This window comes from Cottoperca gobio, chromosome 9 (genome assembly GCF_900634415.1).
Source record: "Cottoperca gobio chromosome 9, fCotGob3.1, whole genome shotgun sequence".
Classification (NCBI taxonomy): domain Eukaryota; kingdom Metazoa; phylum Chordata; class Actinopteri; order Perciformes; family Bovichtidae; genus Cottoperca; species Cottoperca gobio.
Genome location: NC_041363.1, coordinates 12,748,523 through 12,772,677, shown reverse-complemented (window position 1 = coordinate 12,772,677; position 24,155 = coordinate 12,748,523). Strand labels below are relative to the sequence as shown.

Genomic DNA, 24,155 nt, shown 5'->3' with positions numbered 1-24,155 from the left:
GGACAATCAACTGCTGCTGCTGCCGCCGCCGCTGGTGTGTTTTGTGTGGTGTGGACTTTCTCACGTTGGGGTGGACACACACACATACAGGAGCTTGGCTTGCTTGCCCAGTACTCCCCCTCCCACCTCTTGCTCTCTCTCTCTGTCTCTCTCTCTCTCTGGCACATACATACACACACTCTGAGGTAGGGGCAGTGTGTGAGTGGCGGACCCTGTCGTGTGGACTGTATTGAAGAGAGGAGAAGAGAGGAGCGGAGTGGCAGACTCTACCATGCCAGTTCAGGGAGAAAGGCTGAAGCGCTGTCTCTCTCTCTGTCTCTGGAGCCGGAGTCCTCTGCTGTTGCTTGGACTGTTCTCTCTTCACGCACAAGCACACGGTGAGTTACTGCAAACCTTTCTCTCCTCCTCAACATTGTGGCTGTTTTTACTTAGCTTTGCACTGAAGTTGCTCTGATGCAACTCTTCAAAAATGTGTGACATTTCCTTTTTCTTTAAAACTACAAACAGTATTAGTGTTTTTGTTCTTTCCACTCCGTGTTTCACACCTTGAATCTTACATTTTGGAGATATACATGTGTGTTACTTTGAAAGGTTGCTGCTTATAACTGCGCTCGGCGGTGACTGTGATGGTTTAGGAATGAGCTCCAATACGTAGGCAACTGATGTAGACATGATCCTGAACGTAAGACATGTTAGCGGTTGTTTTACATCATGGGAATCATTCAAGTTAAGTGTTACTTGTCTGCATCACAGCCGTATGTGCAGGAATCTATCAAGGCCAGCAGATCACAAAAGTCCCAGCTGAGATACAATATTTTTTCTTTTGTTTTCCAATCGTCAAATTACAGGCAAGCTCTGTGTTTTGCTGATGTCAGGGAATTTCAAAAGCACTATTATATCACAAACAGATCATTTTCTGAATATCATATTGATATGGTAGGTCAACAAGCTTAAATGTATTTTATTGCGAGTTGAAGTTTGCTAAGTTGTTGATTATCTGATCACTTTTCTGTATTGTGTTCTGTATATTCTGCATATTGCTCTTACACTCAGTTTCATAGCTTCGATCACAGTGTGTTCGCTGTTTCCTTCAAACAGACAGAGAAATATATTGTCATGGACCGACATTGTTACCGTCAGCCACTTTGTCTGTGACCATGTTTGGTATCTGGAGTGTGATTGGCGAGGTGTTGGAGAGAGAACGTGTCAGATTTAATAGTCTGTTATGTTTAGTGCCGTGATGTGTGTCATTAAGGTTTGCCACTCTGCCTCTGTTGTGTTTCCAGCATATAGGTTTAACCATGGCACAGCAGTTCTGTAGAAGATCTTGATTAAAACAAAGTCATTGTTGAAGGAATTTAAATGATAGTTTGTGTCTTGTTAAATTCAGAGTACAGGTTTGGATTCTGATTTCTGGATGAGCGTCCGTGCCTATTTTTCTTTTCTCTCTTTATTGTTGGTCTATTTAAAGTCTGTGGAGATTGTTTTAGCTGCGAGCCCTGAAGTTAAGCCAGCAACGGCTCATACCTAGTACTCAGTGTGCTATGTGGTGAGGTCGTCCTGCGACCTCTGGCTGGACCTCACCCCCTCTTTCTCGTCCATCTTTCCTGTCATTGTCACAGGCTGAGTCGGCTTTCCTATGGAGTCCATACTGTGTTACCCTCTTTTTTTGATTTACTCTCTGTGCTCGCAGATGCTGTTTTGTCATTTTAAACTGAGCCTTTGAAGGAATAACAGGCATTTTGAGCGCCATGCGTACACATATGCACTGCACATATGAGTACACAAACATAACAAATTGCGTGTTGAGTGTTTTAGACTCATGGTAACAGTGTGTGCTCTGTGCAAGAAGCTGCACAACAGCTGCCAAAGAGGAAGACATATGTGAAATCTGACATAAAGTTGGACCTCTACCAAGTTTTTTTTATTGTTTGTGTCATACTCCCAGAAAGTCTTTAATATCAAGACTTTAAATATCTAAATTTAATATTGACTTTATATTAGATTAGAAAATGTATATTTGTTTCCCCCACACTTGTCTTTATGCTTTGAACTTTTCTCACACTTTGTTTCGTTGCTATAACTGCTATAAATGGGATAATAAATCTCCATAAGTGCAGTTTTGGATTTGGTGTCAGGTGTTGGGATATGTAATGTTTCGATTACCAGTGTAACATTAATGTGCCACCTGTAGAGTAGTGACACAAATTCCCAGCTCCTATTATCCAGCAGATCTGAGTTTAATACACACCAATAAATCCTCAATTTGTTTATCTGAAGACACATTTCTTCAGCCTTCACCCATAATTACTGCTACAGCTGCTCAGTCTGTATAAATAAATACAAAACTCAGATTTGTTTTAAACTGTGTTTTGCACTTCGCGAGATAAGAGCATCTCCAAAATTCCCTCATTAAGAATTTAAAAAATGAAAATATAGTTCATCATTATTAGCTTGGATGCTTTCTGTTACCATGCTTACTGACATGGCCTCAGCAAAAATGTCCTGATTTAGAATTTGAAAAACGATCAGCTTGAGTGTGTCATTTTATTTATCACCCTAAATGCTGCTTGGCCGTTAAAGTCCAATCAGGTTTACTCAAGCAGTTTCCAAATACTTGAAACTGTATACAAATAGCATTTCACCCTGAGGCCAGGGTTAGCAACAGCCTCATTCAGTGGTTGACACAAAGCTGATTGATTGGACCAGCAACAGCCTCATTCATTGGTTGACAAGCAGATGATTGATTGTCCTGGCAGTAGATTCAACAGGCAAATATTTGTTTTCCTGAATAACAGTATAAAAAAAAAATAGAGCAGGTTGACAGGTTTGAATTTTTTGGGATTATCTGTACCTCACTGTCTCTTTCTCGGCCTGCCTTTTCCTCGCTGCATTCTCCCCGTTTCTTCCCGCTCTCCCGCTCTAGAACAACACTTGGATGCTTGGTAGTGTGAAGGGGAGTCTAGACTTGTGCGTTTCCTGGTCCTGTAGCCACAGGTGAACTGGAGTCATTACAGGGTTTAGACAGGCAGTAGACAGCTATGGTGTTGTGTCTGCATGAAGGTTACTGTTTGCCCTACAGCATGTCTATGCCATTGTCTCAAACAAATAAAGGACGATGTGTTCATTATTCTTCAAGGAGAAATGAGTGCATTGGGAATGTGCACAGTTATGCACGCTTTATAAATCACACACCCACACACACACACACAAACACACACACACACACACGCGCGCGCACGCACACGCACACGCACACGCACACACACACACACACACACAGATCTTCTGTGACCTTCCACCTACGCCAGGCTGCAGCCTTCAGTGTGAGTTCTGGGAAGTGAGGAGTGAGCGTGATAGCTTACATTTCATTGTCCTTAGTGGAAATTAGCACCGCTGTATCAGTTTTCACAGTCAAAGCTGTGACAGTTGCTTTGCTTTTGTCACTGCTCGGCTAATGAGACTCTGTTGCTCTCTGCAGAATTTCAGATTTTGTTGTAAGAGAAAAAAAAGATCGCTTCTCACATGTTATTGTTTGACACCGTGCTCTCTTCAACTGGCATCACGCAGCGATCTGTTTTAAGTTTCCATAAAGTTGTTGACAAAATCTGTGTACTGCAATCCTTTTCTCTCTCTCTTCTCTCCCTCTCTCTCTCTCTCTCTCTCTCTCTCTCTGTCACTGAACACCTGCTTGATGATTTCAGGTTTTACTGAGTTGATGTTTTCTTCACACAAGGACAGATTTACTAAAACGGTGTTCCCTTGCTGTAAAAGAGAACAAATGTAGCCTCCTACTGTTGATGTCTATTACCTGACAAAAGGCTGTCAGGTAATAGACAAGACAGACTGCATGCTGTATTTGCATTTATTGTCGCCCACAGTGAAATTGATGTGTCTCATCACCTCAAAAGCGTTCAGTTTTGTTTATTCAGAGACACAAACGGTGAGGATTCACAGGAGTACTTAGTTCTCAGGAAGTCATTGACAAAACTATCATCCTTGTGGAAAACTGACTCAGACATTTCTAAAAGGATAAAAAAGCAGTTTTGAGAAAAGACAAGGAGAAGGCGTGGGAGCTTACTCACTGTACCGAACTGCTAGTGGGACTTTCTGCTCCTTAGCCTCAAAGCTTCCTGACAGGATGTGTTCAGTTCCCTTTCTGGAAACAGATACCTCATTAGAACTACCGATCTGCTGGCTGTAAAGCTGAAACATTAGAGGTTGCTGATGGTTTGTTAAAAACAAATTGTTGGTGTCCTGAAGTAAACTCACACCTTAGATGTAGCCTTCCCTGTGTTACGCCTGAAATCTTTTTTTTCAACACAGCTAGAGCCACAACCCGCGGTGTGGTCCTGGGAGAGTCTGAACGGGTGAGGGTTAACAAGGCAGGACCTGGAAAGCTAATGTGGGGCAGGAGTTGAGGATATAGGGGCTCACTGACAAAGCAATGACAAGGACATATGAGTCCCTGATATGCAATATTTGACACAGCTCTTATATTTTGTGTTTGACAAGGGAAAGAAAAGTGATCTTGAAATGACCTCTAAAAGGTGGAAGGTAAGGGGAAGTGAGGAGAGTTTGGGACTAAGGGTATTACATCCTGTAATGGATACAGATCCAGTAACTTCTATCCCAGTCAGATTACCGGTCTGGCCCTGACTTCTTAAGACACAGCTGGAGCAGGGGAAGTGTGTGTGTGTGTGTGTGTGTGTGTGTGTGTGTGTGTGTGTGTGTGTGTGTGTGTGTGTGTGTGTGTGTGTGGGGGGGGGGGGTGTTAGTGAGGAAGAGAGTTTTAATAAATACACAAATATAGGTTGTGAGTCTGAATTGCAATTAAAGACAAATTATCAAGTTTTATTTCCACTTTTATTAGTCTATTTATAGATACAGAAGTCAGCTTTTGAACCCTCAGTTGCCTTTTGCTAAAGCAGTATACATATATTGCATACCTTTACTGGATTAATTACAACATAAATATTACACACACATTAATTACCTAAAGAAATGTTGTCACGTTCACTTAACCTCTAACGCTAAAGTCCGCAGTCGTTTTATCGTGCTCGTCTATAGCTGTTGTACAGTTGTAGTATTTTGTTCTTCAATAGTTCAATTATTGTGCTTATTGTTGTGACCTACAGTGCTGATATTGTGAGTGTGAGCTGTGAGCTCCTGGCACAGTACAGTACAACGCAATACGGTGATGGACAGATAACAGGTGAGGCGGAGCGGAGCAAAGCTGGATGTCACAGCCACAGTGCACTGGGACTATAAGGGCTTAGGGTTTTCCATGCGCTCGCACTCCCCCTTCATAATACCCAGCCCTCCACCCGCTCTCAGCCGCCTGGAACAATTGTTTCGGATGGGGAAGGATGATTGGGACAGGGAGAGAGGAACTGTGCATTGTTTTTGACTTGTTGTTGAGAGTCAAGGTAATGTAGATGAAGGAGGTGGAGGTGTTGGAGTTTGAAGAAGAAGAGGAGAGAGGAGAGATCTGTGTCAACACGCAATTTATCATAAGGTTGTGCAATCAATCTGTGAATTATTCCTTTTTTTTTTCTTACCCTATAACTTAATTATCACTAACTTAACCGTGTATATATTAAAATGTTAGCTAAACAGCCTCTTAAACTCATCCTTTCTCACTGGTGTATTAAAGATGCCGTCATGATTTGTAAGAACCTAAAATAAATCCCCACATGAAACCATGACCTTTCCAAAGGTACTATATTTGTATGTATTAGTTAATCACATCCCAGGGAAGAAAAACAAAGTACATTAAGAGAGTGAATGAATCAGCTACCTTAATAAATGTGGCAAGTGAAAAATGAATACATTCATATGCTGTCATTTAGGGTATAGTGTGGCTGTCAGGATGCCCAGTTTAAACTAAATGGCTTTGCAATACAGACAATCATCATACGCAGTGATAGGTACCTAATGGCTTTCCAGACGGAAGTGGATGTTGAATGTGTGTGCGTGCATGTGTGTGTGTGACGGGCCTTGCCGACAGCATGTTTGTCCAGTGAGATAATACAGAGGACGCCTGGAGCCGCTGATGGGTGATATGTGACTTAGTTAATGTGAAGCTAATCACACTGAGGAGACAGTGGGACGCACACAACTATAAACACACGTACACTTACACAAACACACAAAGCAGGGACTCACGCACACTGATTTCCACTCAATCCACACATTAACCACACATTAATAGGAAATGCATAAATATCCTCCCACAGCGCGCACACACACACACACACACACACACACACACACACACACACACACACACACACACCACACACACACACACACACTCACACACACACACAGGCTGTAAATGGATGGAAAGTGACTGTTTAAGCCTGTGCAGATGACTGAGACGCCACAGACCAGAACAAGTGAAATAAACACATGGCAGCTGTAATGTTAACACGATCAGCCCTCCCTCTACATACACACACACAGAGAACAAAAAAAGAAACCTACGAACACACTCTCCACTCCCACAGGCACACAGCAAAGCACTCACCTACACACAGATTGGTTCTCATTCTCACTTCTGAAATTCAGATTTTTTTTAATTTGTCATTCAGCCCAAGCAATCGTCGTCGGTTGCTATTAGTTCTGCATGACAATAAATGCGTGTGTGCGTGTGTGTGTGTGTGTGTGTGTGTGTGTGTGTGTGTGTGTGTGTGTGTGTGTGCGTGTGCGTGGTGTTGCTAACAGACAGAGTTCTTCTGATTGCCCCCACTGAGGGCGGGCTGGATGTGTCCTGAAATAGAAATGATAGTTTCTTATTACACACTCCTTGTGTGTGTTTGTGTTTGAGGGAGTTGAAAAGATGCAGAAGTGTACGCAGAAAGAATGATGACAACATCTCTTAGTTAGTTGTTGAAGTGGTAATGTAGTTAGATGCAACCCTAAACTCTAAACTCTGAACATGTGACATTCAAATGATTCATGATATAAAACTCTGTCGATGCATTTCAGTGTTTGAATTGCTTATTTGCCACAGAATGAAGTAATGAATATGGAAAAGAATGGCATGTGAATATGTCTATAAACATACTTTTCCAGGTCATAGGTATCTAAAAGTTCAAAGTCAAAGGCATTGCTATTTGTCCTTACAGAATTTTCTCCACTTTTTACGAGGCTTCATCTCTTCAAGATCGTGTAAACTGAGGGTTTGAAAAAATGTATCGGGGCCAACAGAGAAACTGCTTTCATGTTACAACCAAAATGTTAAACAGCTTATGCCAAGGGACTCTATCATTCACCAAGGTCAAAGACAGCTAACACAAAGTTCTTACATTTGTACTGTATCTTCCTGTCCCTTATCGGCCTGTATGTTACCACACAACATTCCAGAAATTACCTCGAGTTCCTAAACACTGGACATGCTGGGTCACTCTGAACCGTATCAACAACTTAGCCGAACTGGTATCATAATCAGAGCATTCACTGTAATCAAGCAATTTGTGGGCATACCAATTGAACAAAGTTAAACTTGTCCACTGAATATTTGGAAGCTGCCGTTTGCCCATTTAGCCATTAATGTTTTTACGACTGCCAGACTCACCTTTGACCTTTGAATAAGCATTTATTTCAGTCAATGTTGCCTCGACGACTACATTTCCGCACATCTCCTCCTATTCGTGTATCGCTTGTTTGTCCTTAATGCCTTTCTGTGTTTTGTATTTTGAGTTTGTCACTTGAAGTATTTATTTAAGGAAATTCTGCAGTTGATCTTTGTTTCAAGTGGGGCAATTTCTTTGCCTGCCAATTTCTTTGTGTCCCTGCATGTTGTGTTGACCATGAGATGAGCAGCCATATATCATCAGTGTTTATTTGACAAAAGAGACGACGTTTGTTTAATTTAGAGCCCTCGTGTTAAAAACAGAAGTCCATGTTAAGGATGGCAATCTCAAACGTGTGCAATTTTTTTTTTTGAGATTTCTGTACGTGTGTGAGAAAATTAAAAGACAGCGTTGAGTCAGAGAGGGGAAGTGAGCTGAATCCATGGAAGACAAGTCTTTCAGAAAAGATTGCTTCTAACTAAAGAAAACACGTGTAAATAGCATTCAATAGTTTCTCTCTCTTCTTTGTCTTGTATCTGTCTGGCTTTTTGTACGTCTCACATAGACACATATGCTCACACAAGAAGGTGACATCATGACTAGACTTAAGGGTGGTACCCCGTTTCTAGCACTAAATGATTGCATCTCCCAAAAATGCAAAGTACCTCTACTATGCTGTCCTCCTCTTTCTCACAAAACCACCTTCAGCTTGTGAGAGTGTGTCTGTGTGTTTTTAATTGCTCTGTTGTATCCACATTGTGGAATTCTAAACTTGGGCTGTTATATTTGCCATGGCCAACTATCGACTTGGCGGGTGTGTTGCTATTGTTTATCAGTTTATGGACGTGATTTTTGCATACCACCATGATGGAACAATGAGTCACATGATGATATCACGGGAATAGCATATTCACTGTGGTAAAAATAGCTGCCAAGTTTGAATGGACTGTGACTGTGTGCTGTAACTTAATACTATGTATTACTCTATGATGGTGGTGCATCACAGTCTAAGTATGCTGTATTTGGTCCAGAAACCAGCTTTTGATTAAGCAGTGTATTGGTTTGTAATGATATAACTGTTATTCCTTCTAATTAGAGTGCAGTGTTAACAAGTGTCGGTCTGGCCACTATTAGAGACTTTGTTCATTTATTATTGTTTACATTTAATTGCAGTCTCGATTCGAAACCCCGTGTTGAAGGCTGTGGATTTATTGTATAATTTGGTGGTTTGGATAAAATTGTTGGAGAAAAAAAGTCTAGACAGTCTATCCAGAAAACCACTAATGGAACTAATTGGTAAAAGATCATTCACAGTTCATTTGATATCAGTAATTGGCACTGTCATTGCGGTTCATGCAGATGTTAAATGTGTTTGTGTGTGGAAATTGGAGAGTTTCACAATACCAGTTTCGGTTATTTTTGTGTTGTACTAGAGCACATGTAATGAACCCGCAGGGGAAAGAACAAATAGATGACAAAAACCTGCCTGACATGTTCCTACTACTTTATATGTTTGTAAAATAATATATGCTGTTGCTTATGGTAAAGATTCCTCTGTGGCATACACATCTGTCTGATGGTAGAGACGAGCTGCTGCGTAAAGGATCTGTCGTAGATCACCAATGCGTCTTGTAGCTTCATTTGTCTTCCATAGGATTTGTTTGAAAAGATGTGTAGGAGGACATTTTCCATCTTCTTTGCATGTATTTTCCGATGAATCCACTCCGTTTAACTGAAACATTAGATTTCTTTTAAATAAATATTTAGAATATTTATTCTCATGGTTACATTTGAACAAAATGTCTCAATGTACTGATTTTGAAATTTAAATTGCAATAGTTTTTATTAGGGATGGGTGATATAGCTCAAATCTTCCATCACAGCATATGTATATCTGTATGAATCATGATAGAGTAAATCTTCAGGAAATTCAATAATATAACATAACAAGATATCTGGATCCAATATATCCATTGTTTAGAATAGTGTATTCCTATTTAGTGAGTCACAACACAATTTTCCGTGCATTACTTTGCCCAACTCTAGAGTCTGTGGCTTTATGACAAATCAGATTTAGTTGGCGGCATGTAGTCCGATCAGAACAAAGCGGGATTTGAACCTGTGGTATCAGAATTACACAGCTATAGCCCACTGATCCAGCCGGATGCCCAGTGTCTTTGAATTGATGCAAGCTGTTTTGTGATGAGTAGGAGCCCACAGATGGCCATGAGAAGGAGCTTTCGATGAAGAGACCAGCTGGTATCCTTTCTCCTCTCTTCTTTGCTTTGCTCTCTCACACCTCCTTAAGGACCGTTTCATCATTTCCTTGTATTCCAAAGGGAACGCTGAGGGCTTTCAGGAATGAACTCGGAGTTGAGGAATTCTTGTGTACTTGTCACTCATGACCATGAAAGTGTACACACGAACACTAACACACATACATACACAACTGGTCGCAGCATAAAGCCGGCAGATGACAGCTGTATAATCAGAGACTGGCACTGGCTCATTACTGCCATCATTCATCAGTGTGACATAATGAAGGAATGCTTGAAGAGCTGTTGATGATGATGTTGTGTTGGAGGATAGACGGGCTGAATGCAGTTCCAACAGCTTCCCTCATCTGTGCTTTCACTAGATTCATTGTGCTGTTTACGTCACTTCTAGCTTTTGTGATTGGCTACTTGGCGGTCCTGGTTGCAGATTGCAAACTATCAAAATCATATTTTTTTGTTTTTCTGATAGGGTTAGACTGATTGATTGATTAATACAATTCAAATAGCAGTTGCCATATTGCTCCTTTCATTACAAGTAGTTTCCCAAGTTCTTATATGTCTTCTTGTGTTTGAAGTAGCACTTCAAACACTAGCACTAGCACTGTATTCGGAATATATCTGGGTTTTAGGAGAGTGGATGAACAAAGAGGTGTTCAAATGTGGTAGAAGGACACAAGGCCCCCAATATACAGAAAGATTGTGTGCCTATGAAATAGAGACTGAGAAGCGGAAGAACCATTTTCTTGCTTTGATACCGTGTCAATTAGTGCAACCTCTTAATCCGACTTTGGCAAGACTAGAAGTGTAAGGGAATCCGTCTGATCCTTTTTCCTCCAATATTAGTAGAATAGTAGTAAAGTGGGAACGCTTTGTCACAGGACTCGAAGGCAAAACATATTTGTATTTCAAAGTAAGTTTAGCCACAAACAGTCAGACGGCCTCCGCTTCCCAGCATCCAGCCTCCAGATCACAAAGTGGGGTTCATTAAGACATTCCTGCACATGTGGGATGGCTCGGCGCATCTCAGCATTGACAGGAAGAAGAGCACGGAGATAAGACCTGAACTGAAAGTACATAGAAGTCGAGGGGGGGTGGGAGAGCAGGAGCAAAAACCTTTCACCTTCCATGTATTTTTCACTGTACCGACGGCACTGTCAAACACCAGCAAGATGAACTACTACTTAGAGGGAAGAAGGGGGAAGGAAGGGAGCAGTGTTGTCAAATGAGTGTGTCTTAAGTGGAAGGGGGAGGCGGGTAGTGTTTACATGGGCTTGTTGAAAGGGCTTTTCTGGTAGGCCTTGTTTGACATTGCTAGGATAACTAATGAATATGTTCTCTTTCTGTTCCCCTCGGTCTGTTTGTCTGTCTATCTTCCTCTAAATTCTCCCATCTTCATCTTGCCATATCACGCACACTATCCCTCTCCTTCGCTGATATCCCCTTCGTCTATCGAAATGTCTGTCTTCTTCTTTTCTTTTTGTCTTTCAGTTTGTACAAAGCGGCATCTGTTGAAAAGAGGCCCTTTTAGCTTTTGGGGGTTTGTAGGGCCACGGCTGTTAATTGTGTGTTTACAGTGGCCCCTATATCCTGCCATCAAACCTGAACAAGGCCCATAGGGGAGCCCTGAACGCTCACACTGGCATCTGAAAGGCCATTTTAGTGAAAGAGCTTGAAACAATTATTGTGTCGGTGAAGTGCCTGGAAATTCAACCAACTCATTTGACTTGCTGCATGTTTTGACATCGGTGGTACTTAGTGAGGTTTGGACTGGAGCCCCATTGGTCAGTTTTTATAGGGGTGGGACCTAACAGCCAGGACCAGACCACAGGGGAAATATCTCTTGTTTACCCATATTTCTTTAACTGCGTTACCAATGCCCCCCTCAAACCATCTAATAATACATATTATTGTGATGCCTTATTTGTCAATGAAGCAGTTTGTAACAGTTATACACTTTTCTTCTCACTGAGAATCTGATATTTTACACCTCTAAGAAAACAATTATTGTTTCCTTCATGGAGGCAATCTTTGAAGTTAAGAGTTGAATAACATGCAAGGTCAGAGCCCCTTTGCTTTCTAAAACAGCAGCATATTTGACCTTGGTCACTCTCCCTTCCACAGACAGATGGGGCTGACTCACAGAAGAACTACACACTACCTCAGGACCAACCGTCTCTGTAGTATTTAGTATCCAGAGGAAGAATACAAAGACAAAAAAAGGAGAGAATCTAGAATAAAAAGCTATTAAGATGAAGTAGTATGACATGTAGACAATGAGAAAGATATGAGAAAGAGATACAAAGAGAATGGTAGATCATTCCTGACATTTTCCAAAGGAGATGAGTAAAGATAAAGTATTTCAACATACTAGGAATAAGTATTGTGTTGGACGCCTCACCTTTTGGGTTTTGTACAGGGAGCATTAATTAATTAAACATTCTGCTCGGCTCTGGGCTTTTCTTTTTGTGTCTTTCCTATTTTATCTCTGTCCCACTGTCTCTCACACACACACACACACACGCGCACACACACACACACACACACACACACACACACACACACAGAGCAGTAGTCAGGGATCCCAGGTGCAGGATGGATGTGAAAGGCTTTGTGTTTTGTCAACAGCACAGCGGCACCTCACATGACTATCCAGTGGACTCACGTAGGGAGGACAGGGCAAAGAAAGTGGAAGATGAGAAGGAGGTGGGGGTATAGGAAGATAGGCTGTGTGGGAGATTTGAGAATCAAGTGGAGGAGAAAAGAGGAGAGATGTGAAAACAATGTGAGTAGATTTCACTGGTGGAAGAAAATGGGTATGTGCGGGAGAGAGGCAGAGAAGGGCTAAAGAGAGAGATATGGGACAAAGAAGAAAAGGGGAGAAATAGATTGGCATCGAGTGAGACACAAAGTGAGTGAGTATTCAGGAGCAGGATGGAGTAAGTGATGGGAGGGAGGGGGACAGAGTGAGAGAAAGGGTGGAAAAGGCCAGTGGCCTCTGCTCTGTCCCCTCTGTGTGCTGCTAAACTGCCCACCAGTTCCCCGCAGCTCTGTCACTTCTCATTTGTTAATCTCCCTTTCTTCTCCCCCTCCTACTCTTCCTCGCTCCCTTTCTCTCAAATCGGTCAATTGTTAATGTGACCCCTTTAAACCCCACCGTCCCTCTCTTGCAGTATTGTCAACACATTATCAGTGTGTACAAGAGAGACATTTAGAAAGGGAAGTGCTCGATGACGAACGACCATGCTCGTTTGAAACAATTTTTCCTTGCGCAAATGAAAAACTCTAGTAAACAGCATATTGTGAAGCTACAGTAGTGAAATGTTAGGGTTCTGTTAAGATGAGGAAAGACCACTTCACATAACTATATCCGTTTAAAACTGCACACACTCCCTCACTGGTGAAAGAAAGGCAAACAACATAGGACTTTGTACTGCCAACGACAGCTATGGGTTAGAGAACACATTGCCGGTGCATCTATCACCGTCAACATGAATGAAATGAATGAGAACAAGCACCTCATGCATTGAATAGTTTTAGCCTTTTGATCGTAACACAAAAGGAAACAAATTAAAGCATTACATCAGAATATTACTGGAAAGCTGCAGTATTACTAGTGTATCTTTCTAGTAGCATGAGCTGTGTGAACTTTCCTTTTCTTTGAGCCTTAATCACTGAAGTTGTGGAACTTCTTTCTGTGAATACAATTCATGAGCGTCACACAATACAAGTGTAGCACATGAACAGCGAAGCACATGAGACATTAGTGACCTTGAAATACGTCGAGAGAAAGAGACACTCGCGAAGCATGTGAAAATGTTTTTGTTTTTGGTGTGTGTGTGTGTGTGCGTGTGTGCTCGTGTGTATTTTCGTCTGTATGTTTCAGTCCATTAGCGTGCTTTAAGCGTTTATCCCTAGAGGAAGTTCTTTGATGTTTTGTAAAAGACAGCTGAGCTCAGATGAAAGAGAAGATACCACCCATCATGTGACGTTTGACTGACAGTGCGTAACCACCCTGAAAATGTAAAGCACATTTTCAAGTTTCCATCTACGAGGCTCTCCATAGATTATATTCCTATCTATTGAACACACTATTGGCACTCATCGCTACACGTACAGTTAGTTTCATTATCCACACCAGACATACCGGCAAAACAAGGTTTTTGCTAGCTCGGTAGCTTTTATTTATAAATAGTCTTAAACTAATGGCCTAAATCACATGTTCGTTTGGTTCAGTTTTAAAAAGAAACTTTAAAATGTGACATAGGCCATTAGTTTAAGAAGGTGATGAAATGTTATTAGATTTACATTATATTATATTTCATAATGGAATATTCTATTAAAGACACTTTAGATGAACAACACAGCTTCACTTTGTCTTTGATTGATTATATCTTATTTAAAGACCAGCATAGGACTTTGCTTTAATTGTTTAGAGCACAGCTCCTTCGCTATAATGTTCCAACACAATGACATTAAAGCTGTCGCACTACACGCAGAAGTAGCCAGTAGTTGGGCTTTTCCAGTGCACGGCCGCAACGTCCGCTTTTACGTCATTTTGACCTTGTATCACACGTCCATGAAAAATGAAAAGTATTTTTTCCTCTTTTCAGAAACTACAGGACATTTTGAAAAATGAACCATAGTTTCTGACCTATAGTAAATTAGATAAAGTCTTTGTGCTTTCCATTTCTAAGAAGGTTACCTCAATCATCAGAACATTGGTTCGTACATTCTGACGGAGCCCTTTCCTCTGTGCGCTTGTTGATTCTCATTGTTTATGAGAAGCATCTGTTTAAAAAGCAGAACTTGAACTTGAGAACGAGAGGTTGAAAAAGGAGTAGGAGAGCCGATTGGGTATCTGCTAGTAGTTTATTTCAAAGAGGAAGGACTCGTGCTTATTTTGGACCATCTCCGCTTGCAGCTGTTAAGCATCTGGTCTCAATGATCATGCTTGAATGAATGAAAATCTTAAAAGCCACGAAGGAAAGACACTTCCGTGATCCTTTTTTTTTTCTTTCCCTGAAGTGACAAACAGGTGCCCTTTTGAGATGGGATTAGTAGGGAGTACAACAGCTTCGTTCTAGTTCTTGGGAGCTGTATCGGTTGTAAGAGTGAAACAAAACAAATCTGCTGTGACACAGTATCAGGTGTTCCAGCTCGTGTTTATTTCGTTCTCTCGTCCATTTGACTTTTATTTATTTATATATTCGTTTTGTGGATCCACTATAGTACGTTACATTGTGTTATGTTTCAGTTCCTTTTTTATTTATTTTTGCAATTAGACACAATAAACATGTTAAAGTACAACATGCTGATGAAATGCTACATGAGCAGCAGTAGCAGGAAGTGTTGGCAGTGCATCAGAGCAAAGTAAAGGAACAGAGTAAGAGCTTCCTTCTTGCAAAGTGTGTTTTAGATGTGTGAGTTTATCAAAGCAACAAACCTTGAAATGTTTGCCCGAACACGCTCACAGGCTTTACTTTGTTCAATATGTTGGAGCATTTTTCACCGAAAATATCAAATACATGATGTATCTCCTTCCTCTTTGTGACATAAAACATTTTTATCTAAAACTTAACATAACTTTTCTTCCCCTCTCAGTAAGCTTCACACGTAAATCCCTAAGTCTGGCTGTGTTACTGCAAAATACTCAGGGATATATTTCTATTCTTGCAGAATTTCTCTAAACACCCTCTAGTAGCGTGAGCCTGGTAGAGCCTGTAAAAATATATTACGGATCTATGATTCATGCGTGTTTATTTCTCTCTCTTTCCCAACTAAATCGCTCCTATTTTCTCATTTGTGCCTGTTTTATAGGCAATATCTTGGACAGCATGCTGCTCAGAGCATCCAGTAAGGAGGCATTGGAGAGCGGGAAGGAGACGAGCGGCAGCGCAGCTCCTGCTTCATCCTTCCAAAGACTACTGTGGTGTCACTGCTATCACCACTGCCCTGAAGATTCCACCAATAACACATGCAGGTACTGTAAAGAGCGGGAGACGCATGTGCATCTGTGTTTTTACACATTCACTTGCTTTACCTTACTGTCCTTGATTTCCAGGACCGATGGCTACTGCTTCACTATGGTGGAGGAGGAGGAGGGAGGGGCACCGGTCCAGAGTGCAGGTTGCCTCGGGCTGGTCGGTTCAGAATTTCAGTGTCGGGTGAGCTGATGACTGAAACATTACAATCCACATAACAAAACAACAATTTCCTAAGCATCCCCTGTTTCATATCTTGATTACAATATTAAGTGAATACTGGCACATCTTCAAACCCCCGTTTTGAATCAAAAGATTCATCAAACTAAGTTTATAGTTTGCACACTGACTTAATCAACAACTGGACACAGAAATAGTAAAAAAATAAAAATTGGAAGAAGCAAGAAAATGACTCTTCTCTCTTATAGGACACGGGGAACTCACGTCAAAGGAGATCGCTGGAATGCTGTACGGACGAAGATTACTGTAATAAAAACTTGCATCCCACACTGCCACCGCTCAAACCGCCTCGTAAGTATATCTCTGTCTCCCCTCTCCTCCCTCCACAGCTCTTTCTTGCCCGTGAAACACCAGAAAGAGCTACTTTTCTCCAGTTGGCATGTGACATTGACAGTGTGTCGATGATGAAGACAGGGCCAAGAACTGTGATTGATGGTGTTGCAGCACACAAGATTAGAGATATCATGACATTCTCAGAGAGTCAAAGACGGCTTAAGTGGGAGAGACAGCGGGAGTTACTGTCAAACTGTCCTGGAGCTGCTGGCTGTCGAGGGAATACCAAGGTCTCCACTGTGTACAACACTATACTCCATGTGCGAGTCGGAGTCTTTTTGTGTATTTGAGAGACAGTAAGCAGAGATTCCCAGTGAAATCACAAACCCCAGCAGACACCGAGGGCAGTCATCAATCTGAAACCCTATCATAGGGGATCAGGAAGAGAATTCATCGACTAGGCTGAGGGCTTCCTCTCGCTGTTGACTGGGGCCTTGAGGGAAAAGAGTGTGTGCCAGAAGAAAATGAAAAATTGATGAGTGAAATATGATTTGTTCTTGATTTACCGTACAGCGGTTCTTTCAAGTGACTTGTAAGGATGACGGATTTCTTGGTATAATTTTCTCTATTTCCTCCCCATGTTTTAAGGATATTACAAGTTTTGATTTGATCATTTTTTTTCAAGTTTCAGCTTGAGCAGAAAATGACTCCATGCATTTTTCTCAAAAATGTCCAGTTGTGGATCTTTAAGAGCGACAAGACTAATGTGATCGATGGATGGTCTTTCTCTTTATCTAACATTGTTTCTTGTCTCTTCGTACCTTTTTCCTTCCCTTCTCTATTCCTCTTTACGTCTCTTCTCTCGCCACCACACCCACCTTTCCCCACCTGTTCATCCTCCCCTCTCCAGTATATGTAGATGGGAAGATCCACCACATGGCCCTGTTGATCTCAGTCACTGTGTGCAGCATTATACTGGCTGCCATTATAGTCTTCTGCTACTTCAGGTAATTTACATGTGACCATCAAACCCACACAAAGGCAGATTCGTTCACATTTCTTGTTTCCAGCAACACTTAAAAATGTGTCATAGTATATTATGTCATAAATAATGTAAAGAAATGTCCTGGTATAGTATGCCATACAAATATCATACAAAGTCATGAAACAATCACATTAATGATATAGAAATGTCATTAACAAAAGTCATAATATAGTATGTCATAACATTTTAGTTAAAATGCCATAGTATTAATACAATTGTCATACAAAATTCTAAGTATAATATATACTAAATAATATATAATATATATATTTAAAAAAAAAGGCATTGTATATTATGTTAAAATTGTATAGCTTGTCACAAAAATATCAGAAAAGGTGTTTTATAAAAAAGTCATAGTATATATAGTATGCTATAAAAAAAGTCTTTACAAATGTATGGAAAAGGTCATAGTGTAGTATGCAATAAAATTCATAGCAGAGCATGTAATAATAAAAAGTCAACGTGTAGTGTGTCATAAACATGTCATAAATGTATGGTACTTGGTCTATGATACTTTTATCTTGCTTTGAAAGAAGTAATGCTGAATGATTCGGTGTTTTCACAGGTATAAGCGTCAGGAGTCTCGTCCTCGGTACAGTATTGGTCTGGAGCAGGACGAGACCTACATTCCCCCTGGAGAGTCTCTGAGGGACCTGATCGAGCAGTCACAAAGCTCTGGCTCAGGCTCAGGGCTCCCTCTATTGGTGAGATCGCTGTACTGCAGCTAAACACCTGTTACAATAAAACAATGCTCTATGGATCCCTATATGTTTTTGTATTCTACATTTGAGCGTGCTATGAAACAATGTAAATACTTTTCATTCAGTTTGCGAGAACCTATAACCATCTGAGGCTCACTAAAGCTTTGTTTGGGGTTTCCATTCTAAAATATAAGGAGATACATTTGCTGAAAATACAATGCAAAACACCCTAACTAACCCTTATACATCTTTTGCTCCTCCTCAGGTGCAGCGAACGATAGCCAAGCAGATCCAGATGGTGAAGCAGATAGGCAAAGGGAGGTATGGAGAGGTGTGGATGGGCAGATGGAGGGGAGAGAAAGTGGCTGTTAAAGTTTTCTTCACCACTGAGGAGGCCAGTTGGTTCAGAGAGACTGAGATATACCAGACCGTCCTAATGAGACACGAGAACATACTCGGTAAGACTGGCTTCTGTCTTTGGCTTCATGTTTCCTGTGTTACTTCTTCTAATCCTGCCTCCCTCTCGTTACAGATGTCTACTCTTAGACTCTATTGTTTTTATCTTTATGCACCTCTCTATTTGTCTGTCTCTCCAATTTACAAGTACACGCTTTGTGCTCCATCTCAATTAACAAAGTGCCCAGCAGGGATTTGAAGGTACAGATAATAAATAAGTCTTCTATAGTAGCAGTAATCCTAAACAATCCTAAATGATGGACCAACGGCTCAATTGGTGTATTGATAGGTGACTGACTCAAGTGGAACTGTGTCTATTTTTAACTATGCTGCACCATACTGCACTCACCGCCAAAACAGATCAATTATGTCCAACAAATTATAAAGTAGACAACGACAGACTGCAAACCAAATAAATAAAAACTAAAAGATGCATAGTAATTAAGTAGTGGGGCAGCAGTTCACTTGCTAGAAGACGGACTATACGCCGCTGATGTGCATAATGTTGTCGTCTACAGTCGATACTGCATGTTTACTTTTTAATTGAGCGATCTGTAATTTCAACGTCATCAAATCCACCAAATAGCCAAGTTTAACATGTTAAGCAGAGGTTACAGTTCAGGCCCCTAAAGTTTAAAGCTTAAAATGACCTACAGTATATATCTATTGGTTTTGCATGATTAGCTTCAAACGTTTTTTTTTCCCCTGCAAAAGTGAATGAACACAAAAAAATAAACCTGCTCTGTTCTGCTCTACTTCTATTATTGAGCCTCGCTGATTTATCTTCACAGTGAATTTTACAGTGAAGACCGAAAGAGGAGTGTCTCTTTAACTCCTCTCTTCACTCTTCCCTCCATTCTCAGGTTTTATAGCTGCTGATATTAAAGGAACTGGCTCCTGGACCCAACTCTACCTAATCACCGACTACCATGAAAATGGCTCTTTGTACGACTACCTCAAATCAACTACTCTGGACAATAAAGCCATGCTGCGACTGGCCTACTCCTCCGTGTCAGGCCTGTGTCACCTCCACACTGAGATCTTTGGCACACAGGGCAAACCTGCCATTGCACACAGGGATCTAAAGAGTAAGAACATACTGGTGAAAAGAAATGGGACCTGCTGTATAGCTGATCTGGGACTGGCAGTCAAGTTTATCAGGTGAGTCACATTTGTTGATGATTTTATGAAATATTCCTTAATTTGAATCCACATTTTGCTGCATTGAAGGGTCAGAAATGTTCATAAATTAAAGTGTTATGAACTTCTAATATTTCAGAGGATTCAGTAATGCGGATAGCTCCGTCATCTTTAATAAAAAAAAATCCTTACTTTGATCTCTGCAGTGACACCAATGAGGTCGACATCCCTCCCAACACTAGAGTCGGTACAAAGCGCTACATGCCTCCGGAGGTTCTGGATGAGACTCTGAACAGAAGTCATTTTCAGTCGTACATCATGGCCGACATGTACAGCTTTGGGCTCATTCTCTGGGAGATCGCTCGGCGTTGTGTCTCAGGAGGTAAATATACTTTTTATGTATTTCCTTCTTTTTCTTTTGACACAAACACCTTCTAAAAGCTAGACTGCCACAAAACAAATGGATTGTTTTTGTTCTCTACCGATTTTGAAAACTCGACACATGAACAGAGTGTGTTTCCTCTGTATCCTATTTGATGCAGGGATCCTTGAAGAGTACCAGTTGCCGTACAATGAGTTAGTTCCTACGGACCCTTCATATGAAGACATGAGAGAGGTGGTCTGCATCAAGCGACTACGACCATCCTTCCCTAATCGATGGACCAGCGATGAAGTAAAAACACATGAATACCAGCTACACATACACACGCAAAGTAATGACCTTCCTGACATGAATCTGTTTGTCCGCAGTGTTTGAGACAGATGGGGAAGCTGATGACAGAATGCTGGGCCCACAACCCGGCCTCCCGCCTCACAGCGCTACGGGTAAAAAAGACACTCGCCAAGATGTCAGAATCGCAGGACATCAAGCTGTGAGCTGGCTCTGCCACGTGTGTGTTTACGCACATAGAAAGGGCACTAACATTCACACTGGCTCTGGTCCAGGCCGCACAATCCCTTTTTCCTTGGAAAAGGAGGTGGGACAGGAAGCAAGATCATCACTTGAAGATCGCAGGATCACAACCGTTGATGTCCAGATGTCCAGAATTCTATAATCCAAGTCTCCCTTGAACAAAAATGTATTACAGGAGGGCGGTTAACTAAAACTAAAAATTAATGGAAAGCAATCCGACGCCGTGTGGCTCTGTTCTGTCCATCAGAGAAGATGAGACATTTTTTATTTCAGACTAGTTTGAGGACTCTAAAACCAGGTTCCTGTTCACATGCTAAAAAAAAAACCCCATCCCTGGAGAAAGAGATTGAGTTTAACTTGGCACTGTAGCTGCAGAACAACGGCAACAAGCTACTGACTTGTGAGTGGAATACTATATCACTGCTTTCTGTGAAAGCTAGCCTACCTGTAGATGAAGGTCCCATTGAAAGAACGAAAAGGTTGCGCTTTAAGGCAATCTGTTATTGCAGCATGACGCCTCCTTTCAAAACACTGTCAACCCACTACTGCCTTTATGTTGGAATTGGATTGAACACTTATGTCACTCTTGAATTGACTGATTTTGGTTGCAATGACTGACACTATGTGGCAGAAAAGAAAACAAGTGTATTTTGAGGCTTTAAAAGTTTTTGTTTACGCTGGTAATGTTTGTAGACACTGAAGAAAAGGTACACCTGTCATTGTTTGAGTTGTGATAGGATGTGAAAGTTGCAAAAGCTTATTTCCCCATGTAAAACTCAAACTCTTCTTTGTGAAAAATAAAGTTTATATACGTCCTAATACATTCTGGACGGAGGCTCTCCATGCCTCTGTGTTTCCTTGCCCTGCGTGAGGAGAGGGGGCTTTCTACAGTAATGGAGAGATTGAAGCAGAACGCAACAATCACAGGAAGGGAAGTCTGGAAAAAAGGCAATCAGAAACCGTTGTACACTTACTGTAGTGGTGACTTCTTGCTTGATGTAGTGATCTCTTAGAAATGTGTGGAATTGTGCCAGTGTTAGTTTAGGGGTACCACAAGTGGTTTGTCACAGGGGACTACTATCATTCAGACACTCCCAATAACACAGAGTGGCTCCCAGAACTAGGCTGATGGTGAGTGAGTGTGTGTGTGTGTGTGTGTGTGTGTGTGTGTGTGTGTGTGTGTGTGTGTGTGTGTGTGTGTGTGTGTGTGTGTGTGTGTGTGTGTGTGTGTGTGTGTGTGTGTTAGACAGCTGGACCAGAAGCCTTCACTTAAGATATAACAGCCACACATACAGTATTGTTGAAAAGGCGACTGGTCCTAGAAACCCCTCCCCCCCACCCGTCCCCCAACTAACAGCAGAATTACCCTGTGTACGTAAGAAGGTCACTTTTTCCCGCCCACCACGCTGGCTGCCTCATACATGTAAATGAAAGTACATGTTGAATCTTTTTGCAGTTGTCACACTGAAATCAGCAGTCGAGTCATTAAAACAATCAATCATCTGGCTTCTATCAGGCGAGTTTCTCCACTGAATCAAACTCTCACATGGTAGCAGTCAAGTGTTGGGAAGCTTAAACAGCCTTACTGCCTCAGTGTGACATGCTTCTCAATCTGGACACCTTTCATCATCACAGTTAGCACACTGGTAGGATCTTCCACAGTCGTTTGTCATCACATCTATTCAATTTTAGCTTCTTTTTTCTTTTTGTCCATTTGTAAAAATCCTTGATAAACTTTCCTTCAGGTCGATGAGTTGTTGTTTTTTTGTTTTCTTAAATCTCTGCCAAGTAAAGTAATAGGATGCTCTGTAACTGTCGAGGGCGTGGCAGATGTGTTGTGTTATACATGCCCTTTCTATCCTCTTGGGTGTTGTGCCTTATTTAATCTGTACCTACTGTAGTTGTCTGTGAGAGAAAGTGGTGTTTTTAATTCAGTAAAAAGGTTGAACATTCCCCCAATAAAGTGTTTCACTCATGCACCTGGCTGATGCACAGTTTGTGGCGGCTGAATGAGGTGCATACTAACTAGTCCCTTGGCGGTGTCTCTCTGTTGAGGCATGCCCTCCATATTTTCTGTTTAAAAAAAAAAAGGGCATGCCTCATTGGAACCCAGCGGTTCTGCTGAGCATGAGCATGTTAAACAGCAACACCGTAAGCATTTTTTTTTTTGTTTCAATTTCTTCCCCTTCAGGATACTTTATCCAACTACTCCGAGTCTGGCAACTGTAAATATTAATTTCACAGAAAGGTATCAAATTGCAAATGACATGTACATATATATTCATCACGGTCTACACATTGCATTTCGGACCTCACAGTACACGCTGTAACAGCCCAACATGAGAGTTTAAAAGCATTTCTCTAGAAATAAGCCACAATAGGCACCACACATGTTCAGCGTTGCTTATAAATATAATTTATTAATTGTCTTAAAAATTCTTTCTTACACTTTGTACATAAAACAATTAGAGGAGATAGAGAGGCGAGCATTCAACAAGATTGAGCAAGATTCATGAAGCGTGCCAGAATTAGCAAAAATGGACCAACACTACCCCGCACTAATCAAATCGCCCCCCCCCCCCCCCCCCCCCCCGATAGTAAAATACAAATGCACTTACAAGCACAACTCTAGTTATAGACTTCTATCATGATAACCAATGCCAAGTTTGCATAGTAGACACTGCTTTTACAAAAAAGGAAAGAAACTTAAATTAAAAAGAACTTGAAACATACAAACTAAAATCTAACTGTCCTGCTATTTCTTTTTATGTTCTCATGTTTGTCAAATATAGCTGACAGTACACAACTGTACATATTGTGGATACAAAATATTTTTTTTACATACTTTGATATCTTAACACTACGTTCTTCATTTTCACATCACGGAGGATCACCTTCTGGAGGCCTAACGTTTTCTCTCCTCGTATGAAAACTTTTTTTTTAAGTCTACTCCATTAACAAACAGTCTGTGCTGCTGGTAAACCGTAGACTCTGAACATGGCAAGGATCACATTATAGGCGACATTAGACGGCAACTGGTAACTTTACATTTCTTAACCAATCGTCTCCTTGCACACGTTTCATCAGTTCAAATTGAATCTGGTGTTCTGCATTTGAGTTGATAAGAGATGATGATCACATAGTATGAAAGAGACATTATCATGACCTTTGGGTTCATGTTTTTGTTCTGAAACATACTGAATTGATGTTTTAGGCTTTTATCCTCAAAACTCTTCCCTTAGATTTCCTGACATCAGCAGTTACATTTGAAAACATACAAAACATCCACTCCATCATTAAAACCATAAACTTTTTTTTTCTAATTTGGTTGATAAGGCTGTCCCAAATGAAAAGATACATCATTTTCATGCATGTCCACCACGTCTGTTTTTTGCACCGATGCAAGAGGTCAGATCAATGTCTCAAGGTTTCATGAAATCCGTCATGAAAAGGTAAACATCTGACCTTTTGCGCCGGTGATAAAATCAGTCTTTGCCCACTTTTCTTTACAACATCCTCCTCAGTATCTCCTCTACATACCTGATGTTCA

The 24,155-nt window shown here is 41.1% G+C and overlaps 1 protein-coding gene across 1 annotated transcript; it reads left to right on the top strand.

Annotated features, from left to right (window-relative positions):
* On the top strand, positions 1–22,582 carry bmpr1ba (bone morphogenetic protein receptor, type IBa). Its single transcript, XM_029440238.1, has 11 exons — positions 1–377; positions 15,674–15,836; positions 15,918–16,020; positions 16,266–16,368; positions 17,261–17,357; positions 17,961–18,099; positions 18,362–18,554; positions 19,416–19,713; positions 19,899–20,074; positions 20,235–20,365; positions 20,443–22,582. The coding sequence occupies exons 1-11, from the start codon at positions 272–274 to the stop codon at positions 20,566–20,568; spliced, it is 1,635 nt and encodes a 544-aa protein (XP_029296098.1). The 5' UTR covers positions 1–271; the 3' UTR covers positions 20,569–22,582.
* Positions 22,583–24,155: the final 1,573 nt, after the last annotated feature.

What these genes read in the sequence shown, in the direction of transcription:
- bmpr1ba (XM_029440238.1), top strand. Translation starts at nt 272, where the DNA reads ATGCCAGTTCAGGGAGAAAGGCTGAAGCGCTGTCTCTCTCTCTGTCTC. An exon ending in GTTCAGAATTTCAGTGTCGG is followed by an intron (nt 16,021 to 16,265) that starts GTGAGCTGATGA and finishes TCTCTCTTATAG; the next exon opens with GACACGGGGAACTCACGTCA. An exon ending in ATCGATGGACCAGCGATGAA is followed by an intron (nt 20,366 to 20,442) that starts GTAAAAACACAT and finishes GTTTGTCCGCAG; the next exon opens with TGTTTGAGACAGATGGGGAA.